This window comes from Centroberyx gerrardi, chromosome 24 (assembly GCF_048128805.1).
Source record: "Centroberyx gerrardi isolate f3 chromosome 24, fCenGer3.hap1.cur.20231027, whole genome shotgun sequence".
NCBI classification, from domain to species: domain Eukaryota; kingdom Metazoa; phylum Chordata; class Actinopteri; order Beryciformes; family Berycidae; genus Centroberyx; species Centroberyx gerrardi.
In genome coordinates, this window is record NC_136020.1 from 22,196,586 (window position 1) to 22,211,476 (window position 14,891).

Consider the following 14,891-nt stretch of genomic DNA (forward strand, 5'->3'; position numbering starts at 1 on the left):
GAGAGGTGAAGAGAGGCGGGCGAGAGAGTGAGGATACAAATAGAGAGAGAGTGGGTGAGAGAGAGAGCAGGTGGCTTCCAAAAAAAGAGAGAGTGACAATATCACAGAGAAAAGGAAAGGAAGGAAGGATATAAAGAGAAACGATGAACAAGCAAATATACTGTAAGTGATAGAGAGACTGAAAGAGAGAGAGAGAGAGAGAGAGAGAGGAGGCGGAAGCAAAATATCGAGCGAGCGAGTAAAAGGATGAATAGATCAAAAAGAGAGAGAGAGGAGAGAGAGAGAGAAAGACTCTCACAGACAGCATTCCTCGCTCATGACTGTATAAGGAGAAGGAATCAGACACCAGGAGACCCTGCTGACACACACACACACACACACACACACACCCACACCCACACACACACACCCACACACCCACACACACACACACACACACTTCTCCCTTCCCCTCCATTACTTCTATACTGCCAGTCAAGATCTTGGTGAGCGTTCAAGACAACTTGTTTGTTTAGCTCTGTGAGTTTATCTGAGTGGAGATAACGGAGATAACTTTTCTCTATCAGTCACATCAGCTGCTGTGCATTTAAAGCTCGTTTTCCATCGTTTTTTAATCACATTATGAGAAATTAGATATTTTTATTTCATCTTAAGTGCATTTTATAGTAAAATGTAGCGTAAACGTAACGTAAAGCGTGAACGTAAAGTACATAAGAAAGAAGTTTTTATACTTCTGCGTTGATGTGTGTGCAGCATGTGGCTGAAATCCCGAACACAGGGTGGCAGTGTTTCAAAAAAAAAAAATCATATCGCACCAAAACGAAACATAGAAGAAGAGAGGAACGGGAAGCAGACGTGACGACAATCACCGGTAAAAACAAACATGGAGGCGACTACAACAACGCAGCTGGAGGAATGGTGATGGTTTCATGTCATAATAATAATGAAAAATACCATAAAATGTGCCATTTTTACTATAAAAGCTGCATGTATTACACTGTGCAGAATACAGAACGGAGAGTAAAGTGGACATCAAACATTAATATGGGTGCTCACTTATTGAATTTGACGATTAAATACAAAGTAATTGGTTTAAAACAGTATTTCTACCTATTTTAAAACCTTGCGCTTTTATTTTGAAGGCTAAACAGCCAAACCGGAAGTCTTGTTCCTGCTAATTCGAGCCAGTCTTACCTATCGAGGCCGGGGTGCCGCAAACGTGTAGCCAGGTAAGACCATCCTGATCACGTGACCTCACATTCTGTTTCGCTCCACGGATCAGTCTGGACTTCTAGCCGCCCACATCGATTTCAGTGGGCGGGAGTACTTGGCTTGACAGACAAACTCCTTCAGCCAATCAGCAAATCCAAATTCAAATCCAGTCGGAAGAACGGCAGAAACGTCTTTTCTGCCGAGAAACTCCGCTAGTGCATACTCTTGTTCTTGTTTAATTGTTGTTATTGAGTCTATTTCTGCAATAACTGCACTTACGGCTGTGTTTACTCTACTAACGTTAACGTTACCGCTCGTTGCTTCGGGAGACGCCATTACTGTTTTGCCAGCGGCGGCCTGTATTTCACGTCATCAACTACGAACAGTCCCTGATTGGCCCGGTTACATTGTAATTTCAAGAAATCGATGTTGGCGTCTGGAAGTCCAGACTGATCTGTGGAGCGAAACAGAATGTGAGGACGCGTGATCAGGATGGTCTTACCAGGCTAGCAAACGTGACCCTTTCAAACTCCATTGGACGAAGTCAAAACTGCATGGCTGTCAAGCTAAAAAACGAGCCTGTTTTTCTCTTCATTCCTGAAAAGACATTTTGGAGATACAAGGTTTTCAGTGGACAGCAGCAATTTGTTTTATGGCCTTATGCTGCCTTCACACTGCGGCAGTATGTGTTACACGCAGGAGACGGAAAACCGGATGTTTATTGTTGTCAACATGAGACCGACAGTTATCTCTGCCAACGCTGCGGAACAACTTGGCGACAAAAGTTGAATTTTCCAAACTTCTGTCTTCAGCTCCGGTGGGGAAGACAGAGCGGTGATGCAGCCACATCCTGTCTGTCCACCTGTCCCTCCTGTCCCTCCTGTCCCACCTGTCCCTCCTGTCCCTCCTGTCCCACCTGTCCCACCTGCCCCTCCTGTCCCACCTGTCCCTCCTGTCCCACCTGTCCCTCCTGTCCCTCCTGCCCCACCTGTCCCTCCTGTCCCTCCTGTCCCTCCTGTCCACCTGTCCCTCCTGTCCCTCCTGTCCCACCTGTCCCTCCTGTCCCACCTGTCCCACCTGTCCCACCTGTCCCTCCTGTCCCTCCTGCCCCTCCTGCCCCTCCTGTCCCTCCTGTCCCACCTGTCCCTCCTGTCCCTCCTGTCCCACCTGTCCCTCCTGTCCCTCCTGTCCCACCTGTCCCACCTGTCCCTCCTGTCCCTCCTGTCCCACCTGTCCCTCCTGTCCCTCCTGTCCCTCCTGTCCCTCCTGTCCCACCTGTCCCTCCTGTCCCACCTGTCCCTCCTGTCCCTCCTGTCCCACCTGTCCCTCCTGTCCCACCTGTCCCACCTGTCCCACCTGTCCCACCTGTCCCTCCTGTCTGCTCCTCCAGTGGACGTGAAGTCGTGAGTCAACAAGAGCTTTCTGGAAGGAAAAGATTTACTTTATAAAAGAAAGACACAGCAGAGGCGAGTTCTGCTGTGTCTCTTCGTTTGCTTTCGTCCGGTGATTTGACGGAGATCTGGATCCTTCCCAGCACCACTTCGAGGATTTCCTACGGTGTTCACAAAGATTTACTATTCCCAGAGTTGGAAAGTATGGAGAGTGTTTCCATCCTGTGAGACTTTCTACTTTTCCTCCTCTACATCTTGTTCTTCTTCCTCCTCTACATTTATCTGCCGGCTGGAGTTACTAGTTACTTTGCAGAATAAGGTTTTACACACAAAACATACGATAAGCTCATAAAATATGTTGCATTGTTAGAGTTTAAACTCCCCAACAGTATATGGAGCAGTTAGACCGACAACATTAAAATACTTCTGACAGGTTCATGCTTCAATAATTTAACTCTCTGACAGAATGATGACTTTTACTTTTCATATTTCAGTTCATTTTACTGCTGATACTATTAGACTTTTACTGAAGTAAAACTTTTGAATGCAGAACTTTACTTTAAATGGAGTATTTTTACATTGTGGTATTGCAACTTTTACTTCAGTAAAGGATTTCAGTCCGTCCGTTCGTCCGTCCCATTCTCGTGAACGCGATATCTCAGGAACGCCTTGAGAGAATTTCTTCAAATTTGGCACAAACGTCCACTTGGGCTCAAGGATGAACTGATTTGAATTTGGTGGTCAAAGGTCAAAGGTCAAGGTCACTGTGACCTCACGAACGACGTTTTTTGGCCATAACTCAAGAATTCATACGCTAATTATGACAAAATTTCACACAAACGTCTAACAGGATAAAATGATGAAGTGATGACATTTTATATCCAAAAGTTCAAAGCTCAACTTCACTGTGACATCATAATGTTTTGCTTGCCACTGTAGCTGAGAAAACGATCATGGGTCATTCTACAAAAAGTGGAAGTCCTGTCACTTACTTTTGCAGACACCAAAATCCTTTAAGTTGACCTAATAATCACATTAATTATATATGTTCAATAAATAAAGACTGTCCTTGCAATGATAAAACAAAGTTTATTGGCGGAGGCATACCACCACGAGGCGGTTATTTCTAGTTTATTGTGTCTTTGCACATGGAATAGTTGAACCTCTTGTTTATCAAAATCACCATGGCAACAAGAGGACGGTTTGACATCCCATCATGCCGACTGGTCAGGCTTTTCTCTCACGCCACAGTTTGAACACAGTGTGAGACAGGAGCCGGCTCAGACTGAATTTCACTAAATGTTTCCCTCTGCATTTTACATAAACCAAATTCCTGAAGCTTCTGACTGTCCAGCAGTCTAGACTCAAGACTAATGTGTTTGAGTTTGAGCCATCTGAACGTCCGGCCTGAGGAACATGGGCCAGATAATTCAGTATCATCTTTTAAATCTCTTCTGAAAACTCACTTGTGTAGACTCGCTTTACAGTAATTTGATTTTGCCAACTTTTTCATTGCTTTGTTGCTTATACTTCTTTTTCTTTTGAATGTATTTCCCAATTGCTAGCTCATTTTATACACCACCAGTCATAAGTTTGAAGACACCACATTTTTCTTTATTTTTACTATTTCCCACATTTTAGAATAACAGTAAAGACATCAGAAGTATGAAATAACACAAATGGAATTATGCAGCGACCAAAAAAGTGTTAAACAAAGGAAATGGAAAGGCAAAGGCTTTGGAAAGAAATTCATACATAGGATCAACTTCACTATTTATATTTGTCTAAGAAACTCATTTCAAGCATTTAAGCAGAAGCCTTTAGATCAAAATGGATTTACGAGAATGAAATTCCTTATTCCTATTCCTTGATTTTATGCCTTTATGTCAAGGCACACTTTTAGATAAGTGCTATCAGTTTTATTCTTATTGATTTAATTGACGTTGACTCTATCTACTTAATGTCCTGAATGTACTAATGTCCCCTGCTGTTGGCTGGAAGTCGAGCCTATAGCTGCGGCGCAAGATAATGCAGATCTTTGTCTATAAATCCCAGTTTATCTCTTCCGCACATTCAGCGGTTTGAGAGGACAGTTAATTCTGATGTCCGGATGAACAGGAGGGCGACTGTCTCTTGCCTTGAAAGGAGCGCTATATGGTTTGCTCTGTAAATAAGAGTTATGTCCCTAGCAGAGAGCGTGACTCTTTAAATAGCTGCTGCGGCTGAACGCAGCCCAAAAGCTGTCTGAGGAAACGCATTTGTGCTGTAACATAAAGCCAAGACTCACTCCCTCTCTAACTCTTCAGCCTCCCCTCGCCTCCATGAGCACAACTGTGTGATTAAAGGGACAATAATTCAGGATTTTAACTGTCCCAGAGCATCAAATGACCAGAATATATCTGACTCAAACATTACTTGTCCAGCTGCTGAGGTTTAAAAACTGACTTCCCGGCCGCAGTAGAGGCCGATAAGTCATCGACCCCCTTTCCACCTGCTGTTAACGAGCGTCTTGGGCGATCGGATTGTAATCAAATAGCGCTTCAACTCATAAAAATTCAGATGTAAACGCACCCAAGACGCACTGAGGACGGATCGTAATCCATTCGCTCAAACCAGGGACGGATTTGGCCGCAAGTTTAAATGAAAAACGTCTCCAATCCACATGTAGGAGCTACGTAACTGGGTAAACTTTTGCATTTAGATCCAACCAGGAAGCAAATGCAAACCAAACAGGCAGCAGGCAGTTTGGACAATAACATACTAACAAAAATGGATTGTCAGGATACTGGTGGATGGGAAACAAGTGAGACGAGGTGTGTGCTGTCAACATTAAAGAGTAACTAAACCCCAAACCCAAATCTGTGGTGAAGCCTGACACCTAATGGTAAGTAGGGTACTGAACTGGCCATCTGCTATTGGCTGGTCTTTGATGCCAGGTGATGTCACCTTCTAAAGAGTACAACAGGTGACATCTTAGTTACTCTTTAAAGGATGTAAATATTATGAGAAGAAGTGACGTGTGTGACAATTTTGACGAGGGAAAATCAGATTTCAGTGTGTATACTGGAGACGTATTTTAATGCCAGACAGTATTCTCAAATGTGAAATATGTATGAGCATCAACTGGAAAACCAAAGAGTTGACTGTGACAGTGTCCAGCTGTGTTCTTATATATTCCCTATATGTGTGAATGACTGCATCCAAATGCTTATCTATCATTAAACACTGTGATGCACTTTGGGAAAAATCATCTTGATGTTTTCCCATGTAGAAGAGACTGGATCCAGCAGGAAACCGCTTGGTGAAGTCTCTCCATCAGCTTGACACTGTAAAAGGGATCACAGAACTCAGATGTATAGAATGGGTATTCCCATCCACCCAAAATATATTAACCCTGGGCCAGTCCTGCACTAATGAATTGTGCTAGTTTTTAAGCTTAAAGGTCCCATATGGTGTAAAGCAGGACTCCCCTCTCCTCTGTGATGATAAAGGAGTTGGATGTCTATCTAAACATGGTGAAAGTATCAAAACTAAATCCACACAATCCATATTAGAAAAGCGAGCCTCTAAACGAGCCGTTTGGACTTCCGTAACTTTGTGGCGTCACAAAGGTTCGCTCATGATCATTTCTGTAAGAAATAATAGACTAACAAAGTGTTTTTTTCAAAGCGGTCGAGCGGTCGTCATCGTTTATTACCGGAGAGTTTTCCCTACCTGTAGCCGCCGGGCCGCGGCGTCTCACGTTTCGCTCTCGAAACGGTTAGCCAATCGGAACAGAGGGGTCGTTAATATTAATGAGCCTTAAAGACACGGCGACAGAAACGGCCTGTTCTTGGTAAGGCTCAGAGAGATGCTGGAAAATGAACGTGGAGAAATGGATTGAGAGTGTTTTTGGTTCATGACACCACACACACAGCTTTGAATGGACCTCAAGACACAAAATAAAACTCTGGGAAGTGGAGAATATGGAGCTTTAAGATTTTTTAACTGAGACAATGAAGTGTAAAGCCCCAGCTTTTCTTCTTCTTCAAAAGTTGTAGAGAACTGGGAAGCTTTGAACGGCTGGAATCAATTTCTCCTCCGTTTTATACTCTTCAGGCAGAACTGTTCAAGATCACATTGGTCGAGAAACAAGGAAGTGAGGAAATCTGATTGTTCTGCTGACCGTCGATAACGGTGAAAAGCTCAGCTGCGGTCGACTTTTCTCGGTCGACAAACTCGGGTCGTTATTTCATTGTCATCTAAGTAACATCGGAACCACCGTCGTTCACCGCTGTTTAAAAGGTAACAGCTGCAGACTGCAGCCCATCACAACCTTCAGCGGTGGTTTGTGCAGGAACCTCCAGTTCTTTCCAACACACATCAGGTTTTACCAAAACACAGAAACTGTCCCTCCTGCCGCTACGGTGAGCGCCGATCAGCGGTGGACAGAGAACTAAAACATCCCACTCAAGTAGAAGTACTGTTACAGTTAAAAATCTCCTTCAGTAAAGGTAAGAAGTGTCTGATTTAAAATATCCTCAGAGTAAAAGTTCCTGAGTTCCTCTTTAGAACAGAGAACGTTGTTAGCTGTGATCTTTTGTGATGTCATGTGATTCTAACAGGAGAGAGGTCAGAGTTCAAACTAGATTCTTTTCACTGGAAACATTAGAAATGACAAATTGAAGTTTTTTTTTTTAAGTGGGTTTCTCCCATTTACAGATGTTTGGTTGGATCCTCACCACACACACACACACACACACACACACACACACACTCTGGATTTCCCCCCCAGACTCTCTTCTCTCCTCCTGGACTCCGTTTGGCATTTTGTTGCCAGCGGTGATTCTGTTCCAGCTCCTCTCGGTTCGTCAGGCTCCTCCCGCTCTGTTTGGGTTTTAAAGCTTGTTGTTGCATAATCTCTTTGGGACACTTCAAATTTGATTTGGTTATACTTCAAATAAACGAACAGAGCTTTCCGTCCCGTGGTGTGGAGAGCTGCAGCTGAGCCTGGACCTGCTGATTGGGAAAGTGTCCAGTTCAGCCTTTAAAAAAAAAAAGATCCACCTAAAAACAGAATTTGTGTTCCTGTGATTTTCCCCCTCGATCACGCGTTACCGTCTGATAGTTATTCATTCATTTCAAATAAGAGAATCTGTTTCCACTATGTCATTTAATTCTAGATACATTATATAATAATAATAATAATAATGTAATAAACTTGGGTACTTTCAAAATACAGTTACAAAGCGCTTTACAATTAAAAGAAGACAAGAATAAAATTAATTGATAATTGCATACAAGGTAAGAATAAAACAGACTCAAAATAGTTTAAGATACTTTAAGATACAAACTGAAAATGAGTATAATAAAAAAATAGAAATAAATGTTATGTTGCATGCATTGGATTTGCTGTAATTCTGCGTTATTTATGCACATGTAACCTAAAACAAATATCGTTTTGCTCATTTTTTTTGTCCCATTTTTGTGTGGGAACATTTGAAGCTGCACTAACTTCACATGTTGGTAAGTGAGAGGAAACTGTTTGAAAACCGTTTGAACTTCACTACCCAGAAACCCTGTGCAGTGAGGTCAGCGAAGCGTCTGTGATGCTTTATACCAAAGAAACCAAAGAGACGAGAGAGTTAAAGATCTAATGTTGTCTTTCTCTGCTGCTGTTCAGGAGACAGCCTGGATTTCGTTTTGATTTTTTCGATTGTAGTTTTGATTCGTCACTTCCTGTGCGGAGAAGATTTCCCGCCAGTTACCATAACGATGCCTCAATTTCATTTGGGCAAATAGAGAGAATCTATAGCATCTTAATTAGGAGGGGATTGGCCTCTTTTGTCTGTTTCAGCCCCACTTTTAGGCTGTTAAGTGGATTTTTACATACAAATCTTGCCTAATGCAGCTCTAACCAACCAATCAAAGTTCAAAATCTACTTTGGATTACTAATCAATAACCATACTTGATCAGTCTCATCTCGATCTCTGCACAGTCTGCGGCAACATAAATGCGTTATGCGGTGATTAAACATCACTGTAATTACTGCCTCAAACGACCCGAATGCGACTGGATGCGAGTCATTTGACTCTCCGGCTTTGTCGCCTCTTTGTTGGCGAGCGATCTGAAGCATCAGCAGCTCGGGCGCCTGAGTTTTTACTATCGCCACGGGTTACAGCTCCCTGTCATGTTTTATTCTGCGTGTCCTTCTCTGCAGTCGGCTTATGTAACAGCAGCGCCAAGCCTGCAGTCAGCTGCACCTATTAGCACTAATGGATTTAACACAAGACTCATTCATGACTCAGCTGGCCGGACCGAGGCAGCAGCTCGCCAGCAGAGAGGATTCTGGGCCAATAGATTGTTTAATTGACATGAAGCGTAAAACCCCAAAATGGGATCAAATCTATATGTGATAACCTAATTTTACACATGACAACCGAGATGATTGGCTCGATAATATTTGCTTTTATTAGCGTTAAATTTGCATTAGTGTGTGTTGGATCCCCCACTTCCTTGAAACTTGGGCCGGAGTTTTGGAGTTCAACGTCTCTATGATGTGATGATGACAAAAACAGACGTACAGCTGTTTCATGGTGTGTGTGTGTGTGTGTGTGTGTGTGTGTGTGTGTGTGTGTGTGTGTGTGTGTGTGTGTGTGTGTTGGACCGGATGGGAACACATCCTCAACCTGCCCAGCCAAACAAACTCTCATGCGGTCGTGTTTTATCTGACGCAAACAACACACATCCTCCACTCTCTCTTTTTCTCTCCCTTATTTTGGTTGTTTCTCTCATTCCTCGCCTCCCTTTTCTCTCTCTATCTTTCTCTGTTTCATTCTTATTCTCATTTTTTCTGCCTCTCGTCTCTTCCTGCCTTTCTTTCTTTCTCTCATCTCCCTCCTTCACTCCCTGTCCTCATTTTAAGACGCTCATCAGGCGGCTCGACATGTGGTTTCAGTTTTCTGCTGTTTGTTTGGCCGGCACAATAAAAGCAGAGTGTTTACTACAAAGAAAACACAAGGAAAGGAATCCCATTAAAGTTTATTACACTCTGTCGGGTCCCACGATGACTAGAGGAGCAGCGTGTTTTAATGAAGATGTGATGATAAATCATCCATCCATCCATCCATTTCCAACCGCTTATCCGAGGTCGGGTCGCGGAGGCAGCAGTTCCAGCAGGCGGCCCCACACTTCCCTTTCCCTGGCCACATTAACCAGCTCTGACTGGGGGATCCCAAGGCGTTCCCAGGCCAGCGTGGAGATGTAATCCCTCCACCTGGTCCTCGGTCTGCCCCGTGGCCTCGTCCCAGCTGGACCTGCCTGGAAAACCTCCCTGGGGAGGCGAGCAGGAGGCATCCTTACGAGATGCCCGAACCACCTCAACTGGCTGCTTTCTATGCGAAGGAGCAGCGGCTCTACTCTGAGTCCCTCACGGGTGACCGAGCTTCTCACCTTATCCCTAAGGGAGATGCCAGCCACCCTCCTGAGGAAACCCATTTCGGCCGCTTATATCCGTGATCTTGTCCTTTCGGTCATGACCCATAGTTCATGACCATAGGTGAGGGTTGGGATGAAGATTGCCCGGTAGATGGAGAGCTTTGCCTTCTGGCTCAGCTCTCTTTTCGTCACAACGGTGCGGTGAAGCGAACGCAGTACCGCTCCCGCTGCTCCGACTGTCCGGCCCATCTCCCGCTCCGTGGTCCCCTCACTCGAGAACAAGACCCCGAGATACTTGAACTCCCTCACTTGGGGTAAGGACTCATTCCCAACTCGAAGTGGGCAATCCACCGGTTTGTTTCAATTCAGTTTCTGCGCTGCTCTACCCACAGATCACCTGTCAATCAAACAGTGTGGGCGGAGCTTGGATTTTCTGTTGATGCATTTTGAGATTCTCTTTTTCCCACAGCGCAGCCGAGGGCATCACAAGGCAAATTCAGGTCAGGCAGGCAGTCAGTCAGTCAGGTAACACTTAGTGAGATGTCGCTTCATGAGATGGCCTCTAGAGGGCGCATACCTGCCAACACTCCCGATTTTTGCGGGAGTCTCCCTATTTTTAACCCTTTCTCCCGCTGTGCTCCCGATTGGTAATTTCTCCGGTTAATCTCCCGATTTCATAATGATACAAATCAAATGGGTGTTTCTCAGTTTCTGTGTGGGATATGTGTCGTGGTACCTGGCAAACCGACCCAGAGGCAGAGGTGAGCATGAGCAAACGACCCTGCCTGACGTGCGTCACTCGTCACTGCGCTCGCTCAAGCTCCGCTCCGCTCAGTTTGCTGCTGAAAATGGATGAAACAGGTCCCAAGAAGAAGAAATACGCTTCCAAATTTCAGTCCACTTGGTGCGAGACCTTCCCCTTTCTAACCGCTCGCCACATCAGCAAACTTGTAGCTGTACTAGCTATTTACTAGCTATTTTGTATAAACCAAGTGACATAATCTAGAAATATTGACACTGACTGAATGCTTGCTTATCTGGTATAGAAACAGATTTTTTCTTAGTTAATGGAAAATGGAAATGGAAACTACCATGGTAAACAAACAAACTACTTTGGTAAGGTCCTATTTGATATTTGAAGTGCTTTTTTTACATTTCATACTCCATTTCATTCTGTTATTTCTAGATTGGATTACATAGGCTATTAATCTCTGTGAGAGGTCACAAATGCAAGTATATTGTACAATAATGTACAATAAATGTTCAAAATGCTTGTCTCTGTCTGTTCAGTCATGGTGGCTATCGCTGCTCATGCTAACTATTCAGTTCTTCTTCTGTTTATTCCAAACAACCGGAAACTATTTTCCCAGGAAAGAGCGACCAGACACCGGCTGTTTAGAACAGACAGTGGAAAAGCTTTCATCAACTGGATATCATTATTGTGTTATATCGGTGATAGCAAATAACAAACCGGACATTTATTTAGATGAAAATGTTGCAGATTAATACTTTAAAGGTAAATCATGTTGAGTTTTCTCTATATTACTGTCAAATTAATTCTACGCTCCATCCTCTCTCAGCTTATTTTTATCAATTTCTTCTCCACACCGCACACTCTTTACCTCGTTAACTCTGTTTTTTAACAAGGAAGACGAAGACACAAAAGTCTTCGTCAGGGTTTGGAAAAATGGAAAATATTCCAGTGCAACTGCAGTGAAAACTAGCTGCAGAAACAGTAACGTATACGGTCCATCAGCATTTCAGACATGGCAGCTGAACAAGGACCTAATGAAAAACCTACAGTTTCTAAGCACATGGAGATGATTCCCCTTCTGCCAAGCGTAAAAAAGAGAAATCAGAGAATCAGACGTTGTGTTTCCATAACTGCCTTGTATGTGTGTGTGTGTGTGTGTGTGTGTGTGTGTGTGTCCCTCCAGGTATAAGGACTACAGAGAACCCCCCTGGTCTGCAGAAGCCTACCAGTTCTCCAAACAGTACTGGTGTGTCCTGGCTGCTAGACTGGCCTTCGTCATTCTGTTCCAGGTACCGGTCTGTTCACTTTATTGTACATTTGGAGCCGTTAAGCCGATGCTAAATACCACCAGCTAGTCTTCATGGGCTCCAGACATACAGCACCGACTCAAAAGGAAACAAGAGGAACGAAAGAAACAATACAAAAAGAATCAACAAGATTTTTTTGCAAATAGGAATTAGACAATTATCATGCGCATACAAATGTTCACCATTTTTCCAGTGCTTCAATTAAGCTGCAATACAGTTAAAAACACAGTTAATTTAAGTGGTGTTTCAACCTTTTCTTAAAAAGACACTTTAGTGTTAGCTAACAGATATCAATTGGCAACTTATTCCACTGAGCCCTATATTAAACAGTTTTAGGAGTTTTCAATTGACCCAAATTTGCTTTTCTTATGTTATGTTATTCTTATGTTGACATTGTACCTGATAATATCCTGATAGGATCCTTACTGTTTTTGTGTGTGTGAGAGAGAGAGAGAGAGAGAGAGAGAGAGAGAGAGAGAGAGAGAGAGAGAGAGAGAGAGAGAGAGAGAGTACTTATTCATCAGAGCTAAATGTTTTTACCACAAGTCACCAGTTAGCAGGCTGATTATCGCCATGGACTGCAGTCCGCTTTGGCAATGCTGTTTGCCCAGAAAGCTTCTTTGAATCGAACTGAATTGAGAGTGCGATGAATCAGAAAAAAACAAACAGAGAAAGTATGTGTGTGTGTGTGTGTGTGTGTGTGTGTGTGTGTGTGTGTGTGTGTGTGTGGGCCAGTCATTCCTCATTAGCCGGATCTGGCTGTACTCTCATCATGATTGGGAACATTACCAGATGTCTCAGTCAGTTAGCGATCAACTCATTTGCTAAACAGTTTTTCCGTCTGTCTGTCTGTGTGTGTGTGTGTGTGTGTGTGTTTGTGTGTGTGTGTGTGCAGCACTAACATGTGTCGACCAAATGTCTTTTAACACCAGAGCCAGTGGAGACGTTCCTCTACCGGCTTTCATCCTGCAACTATCATGTTTTACAGCTGTTGAACTGAAACTCTTACGTCTCTCAAGTTACTAGAACTTTCCATGTAACATGTGATGACTGAAAAGAGAACAAACCTCTTGGGGACGGAGCCAAAGAGCAGCATCAGTCCAGCAAGCATGCAATACAAACTGGGAGCTTTACAAGGGCTGCCTCTGTAAATATCACTCCATATGAGTAACATCTACCTATAGAGAGCTTACAGGTGATGTAACGCACCCTCTGGCGGCCATGTTGGAGGTCCTCAGCTCTGTGAACAGCTGATTGTGTTTCTAAATGTACAACTTGTCTGTCTCAACTTTAATAGTCATGTTTACTTTCTGTCTGTTTCTGACTGAACTGATCATTTCATCACTGATCCATCTGATTGATTTAGTGTTTAGATAATGTCAGCTTGTTAGCTAGCTAACCATAGTATCTGGTCAGCTAACATCACTGTCTTGTTGTTAACACATCTGATTAGCACACTAGCTAACGTAGCTAGTAGCGGCTAGCGTTAGCATGTTCACATTAACATCAGTGTGTTTGCCGGCTAGTTAGCTAGCTAACAGTTTGTTCAGGTTAACTGAGCTGACTCTTCTCAAGCTACAACTCAGAGTGTTTTGGAGTAGAGACTAGGGCTAAAGACAAGACAGTTTACTGTGTCACAGTAACCAAATCCACCTTATCACACTATTCACTTTTACTGAGAACGTTACTGAATGATCTACAGCCACACCACAACAAGCTGATCAGCTGCTCTCTGCTTCTAGCTGCTTGTTTATCCATCATCTGTCCTCAGCCGGTTCTCCAGTGTTCCTCCATGATGGAGCCAGATGTGGTCTGCCCTTTCTTCCATACCTTCATTAATACCAACAACCCATTTCCTCTATCTATTCCTTTCTCCTCCATCTCTCCTCACTTATTCATCTTTCCTTTCATTCATCACTCCATTCCTCCCTTTCTTGCTCCCCTTTCTTCTACCTTCATTCCTCCATTTTCCTCCCTAATCTTCCTCCATCTCTCGTCCAAATCCACCCATCATTTCAACAACCCATTTCCTCCATCCGTCCCTTTCTCCTCCATCTCTCCTCACTCGTTCCTCCATCTCTCCTCATCCATCGTCCTCCTCATCCCTCTTTACTCCCCATCATCTCTACCTATCTACATCTATCCATCTCTCTCATTCTAATCCGTTCTGCATCCTTCCCTCTCCTCCCTCCATCCCTCCCTCCTCCTCCCTCTCTCCAGAACCTGGTGATGTTCCTCAGCCTGCTGGTGGCCTGGGTGATTCCCGACGTTCCCAAAACCATCGTGGAGCAGCTGAAGCGCGAGAAGACGATCCTGGTCGACGTCTTCCTCCGGGAAGAGAAGGAGAAATTCCAGCTGATCCAGAGCCTCTTCGCCAAGGACGCCACCCTCCACCCGGACGCCCAGCCGCTCCCGCTCCGCCCGGGCCGGGACGTCCCGGACCCGGCCCGCTGCAGCACTCTGCCCCCCGGCCTCGCCCACGGGGAGGGGGGCGGGCCGAGGGCGAGGTGCCGGGCCGCCAGCTTCAGCCAGTTCAGCCGGCAGATTCCCACATCGCCCCGGAACGGGAAGGAGACGTCGAGGCACACGGCGGTGTGATTCGTCCACACACACACAAACACACACAAGCCATAAACACACACACACACACACACACACACACACTCCAGTAGGGGGCGCTTCAGCTGACCGGAGGACATTTTGTGTAGGGTGACTTTGTCAATGTGTGTGTGTGCGTGCCTGTGTGCGTATGTGTGTGTGTTTTCTGTGCGTCTTCTTGTGTGTGTGTGTGTGTGTGTGTGTGTGTGAGT

General features: G+C 44.4%; 1 protein-coding gene across 1 annotated transcript in view; it reads left to right on the forward strand.

The window, feature by feature from the left end:
* Positions 1–14,679, forward strand: part of ano2b (anoctamin 2b) — a 99,334-nt gene extending 84,655 nt beyond the window's left edge. Inside the window, exons 25-26 of the mRNA XM_071904120.2 lie at positions 11,958–12,063; positions 14,302–14,679. Of these exons, the coding sequence (XP_071760221.2) occupies positions 11,958–12,063; positions 14,302–14,679 (484 nt within the window). The remainder of the gene's footprint in view (positions 1–11,957; positions 12,064–14,301) is intronic.
* Positions 14,680–14,891: the final 212 nt, after the last annotated feature.